Source organism: Syngnathus scovelli, chromosome 14 (genome assembly GCF_024217435.2).
Source record: "Syngnathus scovelli strain Florida chromosome 14, RoL_Ssco_1.2, whole genome shotgun sequence".
Lineage (NCBI taxonomy): Eukaryota > Metazoa > Chordata > Actinopteri > Syngnathiformes > Syngnathidae > Syngnathus > Syngnathus scovelli.
The window spans coordinates 3,863,003-3,885,305 of NC_090860.1; the positions used below are offsets into that span (position 1 = coordinate 3,863,003).

Below are 22,303 nucleotides of genomic sequence, written 5' to 3' on the forward strand. Positions count from 1 at the left end.
CCAGCCGCAGTTGAGCTCATGCACACCGCGATATAAGAAGAAAGAAGCAAGAGTAGGAGGAGCCCACCTTTTGTGTGAGGGCATCCCAGGCCTCCTTGAGGCCTCGCTGCTCCTCACTCGGCGCGGAGCTTCGTCTTACAGCGCTTAACAGAGACATGATCGACGGCCGCTGCTCATTGAAAGACGTCACAAAGGTGTGGAAAACCTGGCAAACAGACAAAATTGCTCTGCCTTGTTCTCTGTGCTCTGTATGGGGGAGCAGTCAAATGCTAAAAGGTGAAGCGAGTCTCTGAAAAGCCGCGTCAGCAAGACAAAAGGAGCTTTATGTTGGATTGCACAAAAATGAGCTAATTCCAGCACATTCGCATGAACAGCAGCTAGAAAGATAAACAAGAAACCGCATCCTCAAAGTCCCTGATGTCAATGGGAAAAAAGATTCCGACTCGGGGCGTCCCGGCACGGATGGGCACAAAACCTGCGGGTTCCCCTTCACCAAACCCGTCTCAAAAGGTCAACATACGTTATAGCGCTCGCAGTAGCTCTCGCCCCGGGTGGAGTCCCAGCCCTCCAGCAGTTCCTCATGTGCCCGCAGAAGCCAACACGATACTTCCTGCGCCTTGCGTTCAGGGTTCACCTGGGAAGGAACAAGACTACTTTGCCTTTTTAGTAACAAACTTGCCTTGATAGCAAGGAAATGCAAAAACTACATAGAAAGGGCAGCGCTGGGCTGTAGCCAGAAAGGCCCGGCCTGCCGACGAGCTCTTCTGAATCAGAGGGGGCTGCTCCTTGCCAAGAAGAGCTGCCATGCCATTTCCCAAAAATGCAGCTAAGCATGATGCCAATTACCTGCCGCAGTGGCGACGCCGAGATGGCAGGAGTGTAGTGAACGGGTAGGCTGACGGGAGACGCCGCTTTGGGAGGCTGCGGGTCCTGGTGCCGAGAAAGGGAGGAGGCAAAAGCCAGACTGAGGACCCACTCAGTCAACATCTCATTGAGGCAAGCTTGATGGCGAGGCTTCAAAGTGCATGCGGAGAAAGGTGTTTTGGAAGCACAACGGCTTGCACACAAATGACATCACGGGCGAGGCTTGGCCAGGCGCCTGGCCCCGCGCTTCCTGCGCGCTTCCCGCGCACTTCCCGCGAGCTTCCCACATGATTCCCGCATAACCGCGCTTCATCCAACCACGAGAGCATTTGCCATGTCGGAGCTTGGCAAAAAGGCTAAGTCGCTCCGAACCATTTGGAAGCGCACCCATCTGGAGATGTTGATTGAGCAAATTGTGGATTGAGGGGCTGCTTAAGACCAGGACACACATGAACTCCCGATCATGCATTCGAGGCTGACCTGCAGGGAGTCGTCCTCTGAGACGTCTTTGGAGTAGCGCAGGAACTCGAGGCTGACCTGCAGGGAGTCCTCCTCTGAGACGTCTTTGGAGTAACGCAGGAATTGCGTCACATAGGTCATGATGGACTTTTCGTCGGGCTCCCGAACGTCCACGTCTGCGCGCACATTATAGTGAGCGGCCATAGGTCAGTCATTCTCTCTGCAACATTTGCTGCTGCTTGGGCAACTTTGCGTTCAAAAAAAGACGTTCAAAAAAACAAACAAATTTTGCTCCGTGCACATCGGTCCCTGCATATGGCCGCGGATTCAGATACTCGCAGATTCTGTTTGGGTGCGTTTTCGTCTTTTGTTGGAAATGAAAGGTTCTCACCCTCGGGCTCCAGCAGCCGCGGGATGCTGAGCTCCTGCTCGGCCACTCGGAAGGCCTCGTCCAGGTTCTGCCTGTTGCTTCTGCCGGCCGCCTCGGACAAGTCGACCAGGTCGTGGCGGAGCACCGACAAGATGGCCAGGAAGAGCATGCCGCTACGCCAACTGCCCTTGAAGTCTTTCACGTTTGCCGAACATCCCGCCCTGAAAGCAAAGCCGTGCAAGCGTTTGCGGCACTGGGGGAGAGGAGTCAAGTTTTGCAGAGATTTGCTCGAACAAGTTCTGTCTCGGTCTGCGCAAGTGAGCTGCTGCCCGGTTGGTTTTGGCCATCTTTCACCTCGGGGACCAACGTTCACGCGCTCTTGCCGGCCTTTCAGACCGGAACCCAGAGATACTCTTTCCCGGGTGTTGACTGCTACCTGAGTGCATTTCAAAGCCTCTCTCTCTGCCTTTTTCACCACATCGCATAGTTTTCTTGCCTGGACGTGCGCTTCACGTTGAGCGTGTGTGTTCACAACACAACCATTGACCTGGGTCTCAGGAAGCCTACGCACTTGTGGCACTGCTCACGGACCCACAGCATCAGCGTCTTCTTGGCCGACAGCCTGAAGCGGGCATGGAGTGCTGAGCCTTGGCGGAGGACGGAACCCGCGGCGCCGCCGGCCGAGCCGACACTCCGCCACGACCCCGAGTCCAGACTGGCCAGAGACTCCATGGACGACTGGTGCGAGGTGAAGCAAAGTCCGCTGGCCAACTCCTCGATCTGTGGGAGGGACGCAAGCATGCTGTCATTTCCGCTCGCCGCACATGCAACAGCGCAGCGGCACTACATTTAGCCACCCAGCTGAGACAAAAATGATGAAAATAGAACCCAAATACTTTTCAAAATGGACACACAGCTCATATACTGACAGTTTGTCTGGAGATAGTTTGAAGTGGTTTCATCATGGCATGTGCTTGAAAAGCATCAGATCTATGTTAGCCTCCCGAAAATCTGCAACGCCGAGCTCGCAGTTTGAACATCATTCGATCGACGCTGCCCTCACGTGATACTGCAGGATGATGGTCCAGACGAGGCCCAGGATGATGCGCGGCTTTCCGTCAATGATATCGGGAATGTTTATGTTGACCAGTTTGATCTGAAAGCGCAACAAGACAAGCGACTCAAACCATATCTTTCCGAGGCTCGATCCCAACTCATGGCTCAGGTTTTATATTTACCGATTTGCTTCGGAGGAGCGCCAGACCTTTTTCGATGTTGCTCCTGTGCTGGAACGTTCCCCTGCCGCGCTCCCGAATCTGAGCAAAGCAGTGCACGCCGTTAGCATTCGCGTTAGCATTACCTTTTGGCAAAAAGAGAGCTTTTGGACTCACGATGCGCTGGTCGCTCATCACCTCCAGCAGGTCCAACAATTTGGATCCATCACGGAAGTCGTTGAAGAGATCCACCACCCTGCACGGAGGTCTCCTCTACACGCGTATGCGGCATTCATTCAAATCAGAAACATTCCTACCAGAGCAGCATGAGCACAAACTGCACGGAGACATGCACGGAGCTGACAAGTTGTTGCTTATTTCGGACTCATGCAAGCTGACATACTTAAAAACGCGCGGTTTGCGCTGTTGTGGGCGTGAACACAGCCATGCAAGGCCATGGGCGTCGCACTGACATCTGCAGTAGAGCTTTGCTGTTGGCGAATGGGGGGGGGGGGGTCATCACCCGTCCATCTGTTGCTGTCCATTTTTGCCTGTGCTTCTATTTATTGTTCATCCCCTTGTAAGAACATTCTGCCCTGCTGCAATCGTTTGTTGACAACCACCAAGCCATATTGCTGCTATTCTTATCATTACTAGGATTTTGCTCTTTATGCACTCATCCGGAAACTGTCTCACAGACTTTCTCTACTTATCACTCTTATGATTATTATTATTATCATCTCTCCCCCCTGTTTTATTATTTGATTTCCCCCAGTAAAACAAAACAAAAAACACTTCTTGTACAGCTTGTGTGTCTTTCAGAGCACGCCAGTATCTCTGCCCTGTGCATCGGGAGCATTTACAGTTGCCAATGGTCTGTCTTCGTCTTCACTGACCTCATATGCGTGAAAAGTACTCCTCGTCTCTGTACTCTGCATCAGAGTGTAAAAAGACGTATTGGTATGTGACTGGGAAAAAAAACGGCTAATTGACATCCCTGGGAAGGACCCCGCGATCCACACAGTCGCAAATGACTTTGGATAGGCCAAAGAAAATGTTCAAATCACTCCAGTAAGGCAACCCCGTTTGTAGCAAAGTCAAGCACGAAGTCTTGGCTCGCATTTCGTTTGATTGTTTACCGTTTGTAGCAAAGCCAAGCGCAGAGTCTTGGCTCGCATTTCGTTTGATTGTACCTGGTGATCCTAAAAGAGGGATCCTTCCATCTGTGGTACCTTCTCAAGGTTTCTCATTTTCCCCTGGCAGGGGTTTTTTGAGTTTTTCCTTGCCCTTTTGGGAGCTTAAGATCAGGGGATGCTTTGAGAATAATTGTCAAATTTGGCTATGTGAAGCCCTTTGTTAGGGTTTTCAGGTTAGTTTGATCCTATGATTATGTTGGAATGTACAATGTAATAATTAAATCAATCACGTCTGGCCCTCACAATGTAATAATTAAATCAATCACGTCTGGCCCTCACAATGCAGAGTCTGTTTCCCACAATAGTGTAAAACACCCCCTGCTCTGATCTTATCAGAGGCCGGGGGTTCACCAAACCTGTCCACTCCCACCCCCACTCTGTTCCTCCTAATAAATATGCCCTTGCAGGGAGGAGACTTTTAGACTTCATTCCTGTAGCGAGTGAACTCTCCACCTGCAGGTGTCTAAAAGAACTTGCCTGTCTCCTTGTGGTTCTTGCAAAATAAGTTGGAGTAAGCAAATCTCTAACATTTTGGTGCCGAAACCCGGGACCCTCATACCCATCATCTGGCTGACGGAGGACGACGCGCTGTACACCGTCGACGGGCCAGCGTCCATTAGCCGGACCTGGTAAAGAAAGACCTGGGAAGGAAATTCTTCGCTGGGCCAGCATCTTAGGTCTGCCTTCGTCTGACAGAGGTGGATTGACGGGACCCGGCAGTGCGACGAACCAGGGGACAAGTAAGTTCTTGAAATTGTGTTGTGTTGTTAAACGCGTAACACATAGAGGTGCACGGGAGATAGCTTGGGTTCAAGTCCCAGTGGAAGAAACAGGCTAAGAAAGGCAGAGCTTCTTTTTCGTTCATCGAAGAAGTGTGTAGACTCTTCTTTGTCTGTTTTTCCGAGCTGAGGGATCTGGCTTGGGTTAAAGTCCCAGTGGAAGGAACGTGCTAAGAAACACGGAGCTTCTTTTTTGTTAATCAAAGAAGGGCGTAGATTTTTCTTTGTATGTTTTTCCAAGCCAAAGAATAGCTTGGGTTCAAGTCCCAGTGGAAGAAACGGGCTAAGAAAAACAGAGCTTCTTTTTCTTAATTGAGGAAGGGCGTAGATTTTTTCTTTTGTCCGTTTTTCCAAAGCTGTTTGGGAGGGTTTTACACCCATCCCTGGATAGGCCTAAAAAAGCGCTGGAGTTAGTGTGATTGAGTGTGTGACTGGTGGGATAAATTGACTAAGAAGCAGTTCTAGCGTTGATCCATGGCAATAAAACAGGCTAGTAATTTGTTGAAAGGTCAATTTAAACCTGCATTGAGGATCCTCAAAGAAAAAAAACAAATTGAAAAAAATTGTAAAACCTTAAACTACTAGAATTAAGATGGGAAATAAAAACGGTAAATCTCTACCTCTTGACGGAGATGAGAAGTACATGGCGAGTAGATTTTGAAAAAGAATTCAGGGTACATAGTGGCATCCCATTCAATGATACAGCTGAGGGTGCTTATCAACAACAGCTTAAAAATGCGCTCCTCACTAATTTCCGCCCTGAAATAGGCAACTGGGTGAGGAAACATTTGGTGGAAGTGGATGTTGCAAGTGTGACAACAACTATGCAATGGGCCAGACATGCTGAAAAAGTGATCAAAAAAGGCAAAAGTTCTGATGTATTTCATCTAGATAATGATGATGATGAACTAGATGAAGATACAACAGTCTTCTTCCAAGGGTCCCAGCTAGGCAGAGGGAGAGGTAGAGGCCAACAAGGTCGCAGGCCGCCATATAATTCAAAACCCCCACGAGATTCTGACAACTGTTGGAACTGTGGGAGACGAGGACACTTCGCACGAGAGTGTCGTTTTGCAAAACAATATCAATCAAAGGGTGGAGGAAGGAAAAGAGGAAAAGCCTCATTTTTAGCATGACAAGCTTCCTCCTCTTTGACCGCTTATGCTCATACAGAGAAAGAAAGAATAGATGCCCATATGACAGCAAAACATGTCATTGTCAGATTATTAGAATTTTTTTTAGATTATTAGAAATCCTGTCCATCCAAGAAGTGTGACAATGCTGTTTGTATGCCCAAATTACAAATGACTAGAGCTCAAATTGTGTTACACTAAAGTTAAAATACGCAAATCAAGTGGTAAATAAATGCAACTTGCTTCTAGAAGATAAATAAATAAAATTAGAATGTGCTGTCCTCGTGTGCATGGGAGGGACCAGCTCATGATCGACCACAGGAAATGGCCAGCCTGTGACGAATCATTGTTGCTGGGAACTACCTTTTGCATGCGAGAGCTGTGCATGTGTGTGCGTATATGTTAAAATGATGAACATTGGCTAAAGTTTTAGTATAAAAAAAATTTGCTAGACTGTGGTCTATCCAATTTGCACCGCAGAACAGAAATGATTTTGAAAGATAAAAATGAGAGGAAAAAGAAATCTGTTTGCAAGCAGAAACTAATCCACACTAGTGCATGTAAAGTGTCGAGCCCACATGAGAAATTCGGGAAAAAAAAAATGACAGAACATGCTTTCAGGAATTGGAAGAAGCTAAATTGTGAATTTAAGATTTTGCAATGCTACATTTAATAGGAATAATTGATTGGTTGTGTTATAAGATTATACAAAATTCTACATGCAAGCTAAATCTGAGAGATTGGGTTCTTCAAATTTAAAAACAAAGAAAAAAATTCAGATTAATTTGCCAGTTGGTTGTTATAGTTAAGTTTTTTTGAATTGGTGGATTGTTCTACCAGGAAACCTGAGTTGAAAATGATATATGAATGTTGTGTGGTGAGCTTGGATGAATTGGGACCAATGTAATAGAAAGACTCCTTTTTGGAGACTGCGTGTGAGATGCAAATGAACATTGATGAATGATAGCCTGAATGAAAAGAAATTACAGGTTGAATGTTAGAAAGAAACACGTAGCTTTTGGATTGATAATTAACTAGAAAAAAACTGGAGAACCAGTAACACATGTAGAAGATGTGTGAACTGAGAAATTGAGAAGCGTTTTGGAAAGAAAGTCAAATTAAATGATGATGGAATCGTATGTAGTAAAGAACGCATTCTCCCAAAAAGTTTGTCAAGGTGTGAGGCATGGGCGTTGCCAAGCCTCAAAAAGGGGGGGGGGCGAGTAGGACAGATAGTGGAAGATAGTAATAAGACAACACTTTATGATGAATTTTCGAATACATTTGGTGTTATATTGTGGTATTTTTTTTGTTCTGGTGTAGATAGTTTAGCAACACGAGAGATTTAGAGGTTCAAAAGAAAGACAGTTAAAAGAAAACATTTTTGATTTGGACAATTGCAGGCTAACAGGAACATGAGAACGATAAGAACTACGAGGTGGGATCCAATTTCATTGGGGAGATTGAGAATTCACAGCACCATACTCTAAGTCACATTTTTGAGCAAGCATGACAATAACATGAGAGGTCAAGACATACAGATCAGGGCTTGATGTGGAAAGCAGACCTCGATGAGTTGATTTTCAATAATGATACTGAAGACAACATACTGTCCGATTAAATTGGAACTATAGATAAAATGTAGCTCAAAAATAGGATGAGTTGCAGGATTTACGATATAAAAACGAGACCGCTGTTATTAGAAGAATTTGAAGTTTGGTAAACAAACATTACCAGCAAATTGATGGAAGCAGCTACATTTGGAGATAGTCTTACAAGTGTTCAAACCAGCCTGTCATTCTCAGTGTCAGGGCCCCTGAAACCCAATCCGAGTCTTCGCCTGCAGCCGTGAACAACTACAAAATGGTGCCTGGCTCTGAAGCACCTTTGACCTTTGGCGAAGGACAAGAAAAGACTGCTGTTGTGCTTGGAGGAGGACAAGTACACTCCAGAGGAAATACAACATCCTCGGGGACGAGAAAAGACAGTGGAAAGCGGAGGAACTCACAATGATGAAAATTGACTCATTTGAACAATGGACTCATTCAAAGTCAAAGTCAAAGTCAGCTTTATTGTCAATTTCTCCACATGCCAAAGACACACAAAGAAACCGAAATTTCGTTCCCCCCTATCCCACGGTGACAAGACATGGCTCACAACAGACAACAAGTAAACAAGTATAACAAAAGCGTGCTGAATAAATAATGAATAAATAACACAACAACAACAATAATAAACAACAATAAATAAATAGGAGGAGCAGAAAAAAAAAGGAGCAAGTGCGCGTACAGCAGACATTCCCGAAAGTAGCGCAACAGTGCCGCACGCTACGCAGAAGGGGGTAGCGAGTTCAGGGCCCTAACAGCCTGGAGAAAGAAGCTGTTTGCGAGTCTGGTGGTGCGGGAGCGCAGGCTCCTGTACCTCTTCCCAGAGGGCAGAAGGTCAAACAAAGAGTGAGCCGGGTGACTCACATCTCTGGCAATCGAGGTTGCCTTGCGGGCGACATGGGAGTGATGGATGGGGTCACTCTGAAGCAACAACAAAAGAACACCAACTTGATAGGGTGAAGTGCGGCAAAAAGATATGGACTTGGAGTGTCTGACAACCAAATCGCACTCCTTGCTACGGCGTTCCCAAATTTGGTGAAGCTTGGTTCAAAGTGGAAGGGAGGTTCATTGTGCACTGAGTTTGACAGAACTGAGGAGATTTGATAAATAAATAAATAAAAATTTGAAAAATACGTAGGGCTACAGATTATAATCAGAGATTGAACGGATTTGGATAAAACAAATAGACTAAAACGGTAGGAAACAAGAGCAAGATCTTATATTTTGGCTCATCAAGCTTAAGACGTAGAGGTCGAGTTATATAAATTTTAGAACAGGACATTTGGCAGTCAGGAGGAAGCTAGGTTGCTCAATGTACCTACTCAATACAATAGTAAGGTTTTTTATACCACAGTGGAGGTTGGATGGTCAGAAAGTTAGGTACGTTCAATTTTTGACATTCACACAGTCATGCATAGGAGTCACAAGGCGACAGTTAACAAGACAATGACTGCAATAGGGGCCACCTACGACTGCACCGACATGGAAAAGTAGAAGTGAGAGAGCAGAGTATGGGATTATATGCTAAAACGTCTGCTATACAGTTACCAATAGGAGATTCTATCAAGAGAAGCTACATGAGAGATGGATTAGAATCTCTTTGTCTGCGTGGGTGCGTGTGTGTGTGTGTGTGTGTGTGTGTGTGTGTGTGTGTGTGTGTGTTCACACCCTGTGTGGGTGCGAGCGTGTGAGGACAAAGAAGGCATGGATAAGACAATCTCTTTTAAACCAGGAGGCAATAAATGGGAACGCCCCTGTCATAAATAGTTTTTGGTTAAAGGGAATCATTAGGAAGTGTTCAAACTCTTCCCGCAAACATTCCTATTTGCCAGTTAAATGGGCACTACAATTGACTACGAGAGTTGCAAACAACAGATGAAGAGCAGTCCTTGGCAGATTATATGATCAGGACGCTCAAACTGTGTCAAAGACAAATTTACTGCCGCTTGATCTTTCCTCCTCACAGGTCGACAACCCCATCAATCCAGGAGACTGGGTCTACATCGAGGTCATCAAAGGAAGGAACTGGGCCAGCCACGACGGGAGGGAGCATTCCAAGTCTTGCTGACTACACATGTTGCACCCAAGGTTGCAGGACCCACAAATGCATTAACGACGACTGCTCTCCAGGAGGAAACTGGATGGGAGCTCTGGACATCACCGATGAGTGTCAAGATAAGAGAGCCATTTCAGGTGGGGAGGGCTCTCCAACCAACATGGCTACACCATCGAACGGAACATACTTCATACAGAATGGCTGGTGGCTTTGTGGTCACAAGGTTTATCCGATGCTGCCCGCCAACTGGACAGGAGTGTGTGCACCAGTGTGGGTGACAGACCACACCTACAGGATACGACACCATTTGTTGACAGGAGCACGTAACTCTACTGGACGTCGACGCAGAGCAGTTACAACCTTTGACCCTCATGACCCTGTCTGGGGTGTGAACGTTCCAGAGGACCATAAAGTATGGTCTGCCGGAGACAAAGTTGTCCTTGCGCTCTTCCCTCAGATTGGGGTTGGGAAACTATCGCTCTTCATCGAGACACTGAACTATCGTTTTCAATCCTTTGTGAATCTCTCGCTGCAAGTCAACGATGGACAAAATAGAGAGATTCAGGCTATCAGACTGATGGTCTTGCAAAACAGGATGGTTCTGGACTTGTTGACGGCAGCACAAGGTGGTGTGTGCCACATCATTGGGACTTCCTGTTGCACATACATACCAGGAGAAAATGACACCCACATCAACGACGCCATGAATTCACTGAAGAACTTACAGCAGGCCATGTCTAATGACAAGGTCCCACATCAGTTTGATTTCTTTTCGTGGTTTTTCTCTGGCAACTGGTGGCAACTGCTTTTGAAATTGCTGTCTCCTGTGCTTGTTGTGCTGGTGGTGTTGTGCTCGTTTACGACCTGCGTTATCCCATGTTTGAAGTCTGCTGTGTCGAAGTTTGTGTCCTCTACTGTAGCCCAAGTTCATATACAACTTCTTAGAGATGACGGATGTGATGACGATAATGACACGTGGATTGCGTAGATGCTGTTCTGTTGAGCATGTTTTACAGAAACTTGATGATTTGACCATCGAAAATGCTTCGCAAGTGATGGATACAATGATGTACTGTTTCTGTTTTTCTTTTTATTTTTTGTTATTCATAGCATTCTGGCCGCCTGTGGCAACGGGGCCGTGTAAGAATTTTCCTGCTAATAACATCTGGACAGCAGGTTTTTCGCTTACACAATAAGTTTGATCTGGGGTGTTGAGGTAATGCCTCATCTTCACTGGAAAGTGTTGCTATCATTGTTTGTTGTTTTTATTTTTACCATTCTACTTTCTTCATTATACGTATATATGTTGTTGTTTTTTTCTCTTGCTTATCGTTGTTGTTTGGGGTGGCATAATCATATGATAAATCAGGAGGGAGATGTTAGGGTTTTCAGGTTAGTTTGATCCTATGATTATGTTGGAATGTACAATGTAATAATTAAATCAATCACGTCTGGCCCTCACAATGTAATAATTAAATCAATCACGTCTGGCCCTCACAATGCAGAGTCTGTTTCCCACAATAGTGTAAAACACCCCCTGCTCTGATCTTATCAGAGGCCGGGGGTTCACCAAACCTGTCCACTCCCACCCCCACTCTGTTCCTCCTAATAAATATGCCCTTGCAGGGAGGAGACTTTTAGACTTCATTCCTGTAGCGAGTGAACTCTCCACCTGCAGGTGTCTAAAAGAACTTGCCTGTCTCCTTGTGGTTCTTGCAAAATAAGTTGGAGTAAGCAAATCTCTAACACCCTTTGAGACTGTTTGTGATTTAGGGCTATACAAATAAACTTGACTTGACTTGACTTGACTTGTATGCCAGCACGGGATAAAATATTATTATTTTCGGAAGAAGACCTGATAACTTCCTTACATGTTTTCTTGGTCCTCGCACATGTCAGTCAATCATACAAGTGTGCGATAACGGTGACATCACGTTCAAGCTTTTTAGCAACACCATGCTAACGTGTCTACTGACTAATGTTCCTTTGCTAGCGCTCAAATGCAGACCGACTTTTTTTAGCAGCAGCGTGTTGTGCCACTGACAAATGTGAAACATTTGCTTGAGTGCCAAAAGGTGTGAGTTGAACTGGCGCTCACCTTTGCCAGCTGGGCGTTCACCCAGTTGGTGAAAGTCCTTTTCTGGATCTGCTCCTGCTCCACTGCACACGCACGCACACATTGGTCTAGTTTATTTCATGTCTCCATCAAACACACAAGTGTGAAATATTTCACTGAGACACGTTTGATCACGTTTGAAAGCATCTGTCATTTCCCCAATGTTGAATATAGAGCAAAAATCACAGTCGTTGTCAGCTAAAGCTCAAGTTTACATGGACTTTGGGGTCCAGAATTTGCGAATTGCGTTTACACGCTAATCATTTAGCTTCACATTGTCTTTATAGTCAGAATCAGAAATCAGAATCAGAATCAGAAAACCTTTATTGTCATTCTACATAGTACAATGAAATTGGAGACCTCCATCCAGTGCATGAGGTAGACACAAGTAACATAGTCAAGTAATCGACTAGTAGAAAAATTTAAAATTCATTTAAAATACTACTTGAGAATGTATTTACGATGAGACAAATTTTGGAGGCCGTGACCCAACTTCGGTAGACAGCAAGTCGCGTAGAATCGATCTGGGTAAAATATAATTTCGGCTGTAATTGCTTAAAGACGCCACAAGATGCCGGCACAGTGTTCAAAGGAACCTTCTCAACGCAAATTATTATACTGTAGTTACTGGCACCAAGATGGTAGAAGATGGCGCCCAACCACAATTTGTGCCTCATTGGGGCTGAATGCTGAACTGCAAATGTCCGCACACACACATTGGCGGCATTGGCAATTGAACTTGATATTGTTTGCACCTCGGCTTTTGTATTGAATGTGGCTGCAAGGTGTACCTAACTTACTGTCCAGTGAGAGGACTATTTTTTTCATTTTTTTTTTTCAATTGACATCATCACTTCCTGTTTTGCGAATTTACTTCAGCCAATCAAGTACTGCACAAAATAATAATAATAATAATAATAATAATAATAATAATAATAATAATAATAATAATAAAAGACGGCTCGGTGGCGCACTGGGTAGCACGTCCGCCTCACAGTTAGGAGGGTGCGGGTTCGATTCCACCTCCGGCCCTCCCTGTGTGGAGTTTGCATGTTCTCCCCGGGCCCGCGTGGGTTTTCTCCGGGCGCTCCGGTTTCCTCCCATATTCCAAAAACATGCTTGGTAGGCCGATTGAAGACTCCAAATTGTCCCTAGGTGTGAGTGTGAGTGCGAATGGTTGTCTGTCTCTGTGTGCCCTGCGATTGGCTGGCAACCGGTTCAGGGTGTCCCCCGCCTACTGCCCGATGACGCATGAAGCCTGTCCACATGAGCCGGCGCCTTTGAAGACGTCAGAAATACCCGGTCAGCCAATTTTATTTCTGGAAATTGGAAAGCACACACGGATGAGCGAGTCGTGCGAGAACTGTCATCGAAAATGTGGCCCAATATGTCATATTCGACTTTGGATGTAGCACTTGAGTTTAACAATACTCACAGGTCTATTCTTCTTTGTTTGTCTTTGCATGGCTGCATTGTATTGCCTCCTAGTGGCCAACTTGTGCACAGCAGAAAGAGGGCAAATGAAATCCATTTAAGGATTCCCCAATGGTTTCTTTCATCTTTTGTGTTTTGTTAATGATGTGGTTACTGTATACACAAGTGATATTTTTTGTCATTAACGAACACATCACAAAAATTTTTTGGGGGGGGGGGCTGAAATATAACATATTTATTCTAATTATCGCCCATATTCTAATAATCGCCCAGTGTGTGTTAGCGATGACATAAATAAAAAACATTGATACCTCTAATTATCGCCCATGCTGCTAAAAATTCCACCCAAAACTTACATTTTCCAAGTTTAAATATGACTGATTTGACAACAGGTCGAATGTCCCTTTTAAATTGTTTTTCTCCATAAATTACACTCGTCACTCCGCTACAATATCCTCACACAATTACGTTTTCGGGGCGTGCGCTCGAACAAGACGATCGCGATAACATGACGTGCTCAACATGTGATGTGCGACAGTAACACGTCGCATCAATTGAGCGTCAATTGACGCACCCCGCTGTTAGAGGTAGATCAAAACAGCCGCAGTTCTAGTGTTAAGAACACCAATGAGATGCAGGTATTGCATACTACATAAGGAAAATATACATATTATCGCCCATTTCAGTGCCCCTTGGCGATCGGACAAAAAGTGTTCTCTATTAATCGCCCACCCCCCATGTTGGACATAAACCTTCTCTAATTATCGCCCTAGGTGACGTGTGAGCACGTTTGGTGTTGTGTAGTTTTACTGACCCTGCAGCAGCATGAGTACGTTGTCAATGTCCAGAGAGGTGGAGCCTGGCTCCCCCATGACGTCATCAGTGTAGTCCGAAGCCATTTGGGCTCAGTGGCCCCCTGCTGGCACCACAGCGCCTCTGCACAGACATGAACAACAAACTCATGTCCATCCATCCGGGAGGACACAGTTAGACGGACAGCTGTCATAACGTGTTCAAATGACAACACCTGACCGTAGCACGCACACCCACACTTGTTTTGACCTTTAGCCACTGCCAACGATTCAACAACTACAGAACCCATAAAAGTGTATGCGTGCGTGTGTGAGCATGACAAAAGCCATCCCACGTGCTTTCTGAAAAGCAACTTTAGAAGTCAACCACTCCCCACGTGCTTCTTGCAAGTCATCCCAAGGTTGTAGCTCAGCTGCAGCAAGAACCGCACGCACGCATGCACGTCCACTATTGGAATCAGAATCGCCTTTATTGCCTTTGTACACAATACATACATCGAAATTTGAGCCTTGCTTCCTTTGATGCAAACAAAAGCAAATTAAATAAAAAGTACCCAGAGCACACAAGATAAGGAAGAAAAAAAGTAAGAAAATTATATCAAATATATAGAAAAGGCAGTCGTATATACAGGCAGTAGTATATACAGATATGTACAAATATGGAGTGATATGGGAAACCCGATTATTGCACAGGAAACCAGAATATTGCACAAGATTCCAAGGCCAGTTTCATTGCACATGCAGATTGATTGTTTTTTGCATTGTGATCAATGTGATCAGTATACATTCAAACCTCGGTTTTCGAACGTCCCGGTTCTCGAACAAATCGGAATTCGAACGAGAAATTCGAGATTTTTTTGCTTCGGTTGTCAAACAAATTTCGAAGGTCGAACCTCGCGAGATGAGCCGAGAGGACCCGAGAAAATCCGACCGCGCGGCCCGGATGCCAACTGACTCCGTTGTTATTGTATTTTCGTTACTTTGAGGATTGTATTAACCCCTAATTATGCTTCCAAAGAAAGCAAGTAGGACCAGTAAAGCCATCCTAAAACACAAAGATGCTCTTAAAGCAATGCGACAGTGAGCGCCCAGCACGCTGCAGTTGCGCGATCAGACCAAATTAAGCTCCCTGCGCACTGCGGTCCACTTAAATTTGGGAAAGTACATCAGGACTTTAAAAATATTTCTAAATTTCAGCGACGGCTCTGTCACCATACTGCGACCAGTGTGGTGCAGTTGCGCGGTCGGCAGTGCGCTACGGTTGCACGGTCGTCGGTGCGCTGCAGTTGCGCGATCGGACAAAAATGCGCAAATGAAAAAATGCTTTAAAAAGTTTCTCAGTGAGCGGGCGAGTGAGTTTTTCCAATAAGGACTTTGAGTGCAGCTTACCTGCGGCAAAGGTCAGCAGGGTGGAGCACGAGATATAGAAAGGTTCGCCGGGCAGAAGAAGATGAGGAAGACGAGGAGGAGCAAGGTTGAGTGCCGGCAGCGTTTGGACACTCCGGAGGCAAACTTGAAGCTCCGATGATGCGCCAACACACCAAGTGGGACAGACACCGGAGATATCCCAACCATACTTCTCGCCTGACTAAATATAGACACACGCTGGCATGCACACACTTTGACGCACGAGCACAAACCAGCACAGACGCATTTGCATCTTTACACTCATGCACAAACACACGTGTGGTCATCCATATTCACATGCACACGCAGAGACACACACAAAACATTCAAGCACTCATAGCGCACTTGACACCTGCTTTGAAGGACCAAAGGCAAGCACAGTCTAAAGTCACCAAGAGAACAATAACAAAGTAGTAAGGACCCTTAAAAGCCAATTTTATCTGCGAAGGAGGTGGGCTTTACGCAAAGAGTCCAGACAAGTTCCCCCAAAACAGCATGAAAAGCACCTGCAGACTCAAGAGAAAATGTGTTGTTGCTAACCTTGCCGCAAAAGTCTTCACTTTCATCCTGCTAATGGGCTCGCAGAGGAACTTCCAATGGTGAAAAATTCTTCATAGTTCAATGTGTTCTATGCATATTTGGGGTCTTTTTTGTGGCGTGTTTCAGCAATCAGAAAAGAAAAACAAACCTCAACGAAGCAACAACATTTAATCCCGAACCACTGTAAACAGCATCATGAGAGAAATGTGCATCCCTTTTCTTCCATTTGACATTTTCTTTGTTAAAAATGAAAAGTTCGTACGAAAAGTCCACATGGAAGATTCCTGTTCCCGTCACCAGAAGGAGCAGTGCAAGGCCGCCAGCCGACACGACCGGAACGCGGCAGATTGCTGGTCCTGCCACCAGAGGGAGCAGCGCAAGGCCGCCAGCCGACACGACCCTCACGCCGCACGCAGTAGCACAGGCCTTTCGCCCAAGAATAGCGCTATCGACTCAATCCCATTCCGGAGCTCAAACTCACGGTGTCTTATTTCTCTTGGAAGACGCGACAGCCTCCTGCCCCCTACTGGTTTGGAGTTTAAACATAGTGAGTTTAGTCTGAAGCGCGCTAATAATTAGCGTGACCAGATTTGGGATTCAGAAAACGAAGACACCTTTCTTTTTGGGCGGGGGGGGAAGTCTTTTTTTTTTTTTTTGGGGGGGGGGGGTCATTTGTGTCATAATGGGATGACACATTTGACATGGTGTCTGTATAGCAATTGCATTTATTGGCCCTAATAACACAATAACAAAATATATATACACATATATACAATAACAAAAACATTTGTACACTGACATTTTTTAGTTTTATAGTGATACACTCTGTATAGCAATTGCATTTATTGGCCCTAATAAAACAATAACAAAATATATATACACATATATACAATAACAAAAACATTTGTACACTGACATTTTTTAGTTTTATAGTGATACACTAAGAAAAAAAAAAAGACAAAAGAAATATGACCATCGGTGCACCGTTTGAAGAAGAAAAAAAGTCCTCCTCTTGCGGGGTGCATTGGCACTGTTGGATTTTGTCCACAATTTAGGGAGCGCGCTATCTGCGCCTCACGGCAAAAGCCGTTGCCAATCACTTGTTATCCAATTTACTCACTGCGTGCTCGTTTGATTTCTTCAGATTTAGGAAAATGCTAAGACACTGAAGCAGAAATTAGACTTACACAGGTTGGTTGAGTTCAATCACAATTCTTGTTCAGAAAGCTCTGTTTTCAGGAAAGTACAATACAGCGCTGGGCCTTTCAAGAGCGGAAAGTCTCCATTCAGAAAAGGCAATGTTCAAGGTTCTTTGGTCAGCTTATATTCAGTTGCACATGCCAGTGTGGGCCAAGTTTGATGAGTGATGAGTCTTTGGGGCGGGGCAAGTTCGCAGGAGAGTCTGATTCCATGGGAGTGGGTGCTGGTTCGGTGAGAGCTGGTTCCGTGGAGTTGGGTGCTGATTATGGCCGATTCGATGTGTGGGGGCTGTTGTTTTCCTTTCCGTCTTTCAGCCTTGACGATCATCTTTGGCTGGGCTGTCTCCCTCTGGCACCTGCTGGTTTTATCTCCAAGTGACCTTCCTGTAAACATTCTCCTCCATTCTTGCACATACACTGTTCCACCTCATCCATTCACCATTCTTCCAATTTTGTCATTTTGTACGGAATTATGTGAGCTTTTCGCTGTGACATCATCTACGTATTTATTAATGTTCCCTGACTATGCAAAGTTTGTACTCACCACTTACCATGTTTTTGTTTGTTTGTTCTTTTGATCTCCATGTACTTGCTTATGTCATCATATTCTTAGTTTAACCATGCTTTCAACCATATCTTTTCTTTGTTAGGCAAAAGATTTACCTCTGTCCAGAACGTTCAGTAGTAATCAAAAACTGCCGTCTAGCATTAGTCAAAACATAAGATACAATCAAGTACTGCTTTGGCAATGTCCGTGATTTAGAAAATCATCAGGCATGCATTAAACAGTTCCTTAAGGGTCATTAAGCTATTCAGGCAATATATCAAAAAACATTTGTTATTTCAAAGTGCTCAGAAATATAGATCAGATCATAAAGTTATAAAAACCTTTCTAATTACCACTTATCAAAAAATGTCTAGTTATGTCTTCTTTATTGATTTGGTGTGTAGGTATAATTATATGCTTAAAATTTTTCTTTTATTTATTTAATATGTGAATATACTTGTCTGCTTATGTACTTTATTCAATGAGGTTTGAGCATATCTGTTTTTGTAGCTAGGCAGGACTTTTTGTATTTCGACCCCATTCCTTCAGCACCTTTATTTGCCACAGACACGTAAGTGCCTGCCTTGAATGTCAAGCACTCAGCTTCATAAGGATCACGAACCTGGCGAAAGCACGGGGAAATGTTTTATTCAACTCCTCCGTGAATGTGCATTTACCTTTTGGCATTGCTTGTAAACACTCGGTGTAGACTGGCCAACCCACCCTACTTCGTAGCAAAGTGATTAGATTTGAGGAGAAGAGCGTGACTTATTTGCAAACGATACAGAACAACCTGGAATTGAGTGAAATGGAACTATTAATAATGTACTGACTGAATCGCGATGTAGCGAGATGTTTTGGGTTATTCGGGCCAATAAATACAATTGCTATACAGACACCATGTCATTTGTGTCATAACATGACATATCATAGAAATGTGTCTTTAAACGTGTCTTAAATGTTTCTACTGAGGTAGCAGTTCTAATAGCCATTGGTAGGGCATTCCAACCCTAAACCCCCGTCGACTGACTCGTCCAACCGCACATGTTGTGTACAAATTGTCGTCCGTCCACCCACAACCGCACATGTTGTGTACAAATTGTCGTCCGTCCCCCCCGTCGACTGACTTGTCCTACTGCACGTGTCGTCAAACAAACGTTAGAACTGCTGACTTCGGACTGACGCCCCCCTACCGCCCCCTTCAACTTCTGACTTCAGACTGCCGCACCCTACCGCCCCTTCGTCCTCACCGCCCCCCTACCGCCCCCTTCGTACTCACCGCCCCCCCAGATCTTTCCACCGCCCACTTTGGGAACCACTGCTCTAGACCCTGCAGACATTTTCTTGGCCCTCGGTGTCACTAAAAGACTAGCGTTTTACGAACGAAGGTTACGAGACGTTCCCATGGGCTCACCACCTGTGGGAGGGGCCGAAGGGGTCGGATGCAATGTGAGCTGGGCGGCAGCCAAAGGCAGGGACCTTGCCGGTCTGATCCCCGGCTGCAGAAGCTGGCTCTTGGGACATGGAATGTCACCTCTCTGGCTGGAAAGGAGCCCGAGCTGGTGTGCGAGGCAGAAAGATTCCGACTAGATATAGTCGGACTAGCCTCCACACACAGTTTGGGTTCCGGTACAAGCCCTCTCGAGAGGGGCTGGTCTCTCTTCCACTCTGGAGTTGCCCACGGTGAGAGGCGTCGAGCAGGTGTGGGTATACTTATTGCCCCCCGGTTGGGCGCCTGCACATTGGGGTTCACCCCGGTGAACGAGAGGGTAGCCTCCCTCCGCCTTCGGGTGGGGGGACGGGTCCTGACTGTTGTTTGTGTCTATGCACCAAACAGCAGCTCAGAGTACCCACCCTTCTTGGGGTCCTTGGAGGAAGTGCTGGAGAGCGCTCCTTCTGGGGACTCTATCGTTCTACTGGGTGACTTCAATGCTCACGTGGGCAATGACAGTGAGACCTGGAAGGGCGTGATTGGGAGGAACGGCCCCCCTGATCTGAACCCGAGCGGTGTTCTATTGTTGGACTTCTGTGCTCGACACGGATTTTCAATAATGAACACCATGTTCAAACATAAGGGTGTCCATGTGTGCACTTGGCACCAGGACACCCTAGGCCGCAGTTCGATGATCGACTTTGTAGTCGTGTCATCGGATTTGCGGCCGCATGTTTTGGACACTCGGGTGAAGAGAGGGGCGGAGCTGTCAACTGATCACCACCTGGTGGTGGGTTGGCTCCGATGGTGGGGGAAGATGCCGGTCCGACCTGGCAGACCCAAACGCTCTGTGAGGGTCTGCTGGGAACGTCTGGCAGAATCTCCTGTCAGGAAGAGCTTCAACTCCCACCTCCGGCAGAGCTTTTCCCACGTCCCGGGGGAGGGGGGGGGAAATTGAGTCTGAGTGGACCATGTTCCGCGCCTCCATTGTTGAGGCGGCCGACCGGAGCTGTGGCCGTAAGGTCGTTGGTGCCTGTCGTGGCGGCAATCCCCGAACCCGCTGGTGGACACCGGCGGTAAGGGATGCCGTCAAGCTGAAGAAGGAGTCCTATCGGGCCGTTTTGGCCTGCGGGACACCGGAGGCAGCTGACAGGTACCGGATGGCCAAGCGGAACGCGGCTTCGGCGGTTGCTGAGGCAAAAACCCGGGCGTGGGAGGAGTTCGGTGAGGCCATGGAGAATGACTTTCGGACGGCTTCGAGGAAATTCTGGTCCATCATCCGGCGTCTCAGGAGGGGGAAGCAGTGTAACGTCAACACTGTTTACAGTGGGGATGGCGTGCTGCTGACCTCGACTCGGGACGTTGTGAGTCGGTGGGGAGAATACTTCGAAGACCTCCTCAATTCCACCTACACGCCTTCCATTGAGGAAGCAGGGCCTGGAGACTCTGAGGCGGATTCTCCAATCTCTGGGGTCGAAGTCACTGAGGTAGTTAAAAAACTCCTCGGTGGCAAGGCCCCGGGGGTGGATGAGATCCGGCCGGAGTTCTTAAAGGCTCTGGATGTTGTGGGGCTGTCATGGCTGACACGCCTCTACAACGTTGCGTGGACATCGGGGACAGTGCCTCTGGATTGGCAGACTGGGGTGGTGGTTCCCCTCTTTAAGAAGGGGGACCGGAGGGTGTGTTCCAATTACAGGGGAATCACACTCCTCAGCCTCCCTGGTAAGGTCTATTCAGGGGTGCTGGAGAGGAGGGTCCGTCGGGAGGTCGAACCTCGGATTCAGGAGGAGCAGTGTGGCTTTCGTCCTGGCCGTGGAACAGCGGACCAGCTCTACACCCTCGGCAGGATCCTCGAGGGTGCATGGGAGTTTGCTCAACCAGTCCACATGTGTTTTGTGGACTTGGAGAAGGCGTTCGACCGTGTCCCTCGGGAGCTTCTGTGGAGGGTGCTTCGGGAGTACGGGGTGCCGAGCCAACTGATAAGGGTGGTTCGGTCCCTGTATCACCGATGCCAGAGTCTGGTCCGCATTTCCGGCAGTAAGTCGGATTCGTTCCCAGTGAGGGTTGGACTCCGCCAAGGCTGCCCTTTGTCACCGATGCTGTTCATAATTTTTATGGACAGAATTTCTAGGCGCAGCCGAGGCGTTGAGGGGGTCCGGTTTGGGGACCTCAGCATCGCGTCTCTGCTTTTTGCAGATGACGTGGTGCTGTTGGCTTCTTCAGGCCGTGATCTCCAGCTCTCGCTGGAACGGTTCGCAGCCGAGTGTGAAGCGGTCGGGATGAGGGTCAGCACCTCCAAATCCGAGTCCATGGTCCTCGATCGGAAAAGGGTGGAATGCCCTCTCCGGATCGGGGATGAGATCCTGCCCCAAGTGGAGGAGTTCAAGTATCTTGGAGTCTTGTTCACGAGTGAGGGGAGGATGGAGCGTGAGATCGACAGGCGGATCGGTGCAGCGTCGGCAGTAATGCGGACCCTGTACCGGTCCGTTGTGGTGAAGAGAGAGCTGAGCCAAAAGGCAAAGCTCTCAATTTACCGGTCGATTTACGCTCCTACCCTCACCTATGGTCACGAGCTTTGGGTCGTGACCGAAAGAACGAGATCTCGGATACAAGCGGCCGAAATGAGTTTTCTCCGCAGGATGTCCGGGCTCTCCCTTAGAGATAGGGTGAGAAGCTCGGTCATCCGGGAGAGACTCGGAGTAGAGTCGGTACTCCTCCACGTTGAGAGGAGCCAGATGAGGTGGCTCGGGCATCTTAGCAAGAATGCCTCCTGGACGCCTCCCTGGGGAGGTGTTCCGGGCATGTCCCACCGGTAGGAGACCCCGGGGACGACCCAGGACGCGCTGGAGAGACTATGTTTCTCAGCTGGCCTGGGAACGCCTTGGGATCCCCCGGGATGAGCTGGATGAAGTGGCTGGGGAGAGGGAAGTCTGGGAGTCCCTCCTAAAGCTGCTGCCCCCGCGACCCGACCCCGGATAAGCGGAAGAAGATGGATGGATGGATGGATGGATGGTTACGAGACGGAACATAAGGAACAACTAGGTCGACGAGATATGAAGGCGCTAAGCCATGCAGTGATTTATAGGTTAATAGAAGAACCTTGAAGTCACATCTTAAATGGACCGGGAGCCAATGTAA

The 22,303-nt window shown here is 47.0% G+C and overlaps 1 protein-coding gene across 4 annotated transcripts in view; it reads right to left on the reverse strand.

Moving 5' to 3' along the window:
• LOC125981346 (plectin-like) overlaps nucleotides 1-15,783 on the reverse strand; it is a 41,215-nt gene extending 25,432 nt beyond the window's left edge. For 3 of the 4 annotated variants that reach the window (XM_049741338.2, XM_049741337.2, XM_049741336.2), the window contains exons 1-12: nucleotides 15,430-15,783; nucleotides 14,043-14,164; nucleotides 11,777-11,838; nucleotides 3,085-3,180; nucleotides 2,932-3,009; nucleotides 2,757-2,849; nucleotides 2,265-2,473; nucleotides 1,715-1,914; nucleotides 1,345-1,499; nucleotides 847-930; nucleotides 521-634; nucleotides 68-205 (exon numbers count right to left, since the gene is read on the reverse strand). In XM_049741338.2, coding sequence (XP_049597295.1) covers nucleotides 68-205; nucleotides 521-634; nucleotides 847-930; nucleotides 1,345-1,499; nucleotides 1,715-1,914; nucleotides 2,265-2,473; nucleotides 2,757-2,849; nucleotides 2,932-3,009; nucleotides 3,085-3,180; nucleotides 11,777-11,838; nucleotides 14,043-14,127 — 1,314 coding nt within the window. In that variant the 5' untranslated portion in view covers nucleotides 14,128-14,164; nucleotides 15,430-15,783. Of the gene's footprint in view, nucleotides 1-67; nucleotides 206-520; nucleotides 635-846; nucleotides 931-1,344; nucleotides 1,500-1,714; nucleotides 1,915-2,264; nucleotides 2,474-2,756; nucleotides 2,850-2,931; nucleotides 3,010-3,084; nucleotides 3,181-3,310; nucleotides 3,390-11,776; nucleotides 11,839-14,042; nucleotides 14,165-15,429 lie in introns of those variants that run through there. The other variant, XM_049741339.2, reaches the window with a different exon arrangement.
• Nucleotides 15,784-22,303: the final 6,520 nt, after the last annotated feature.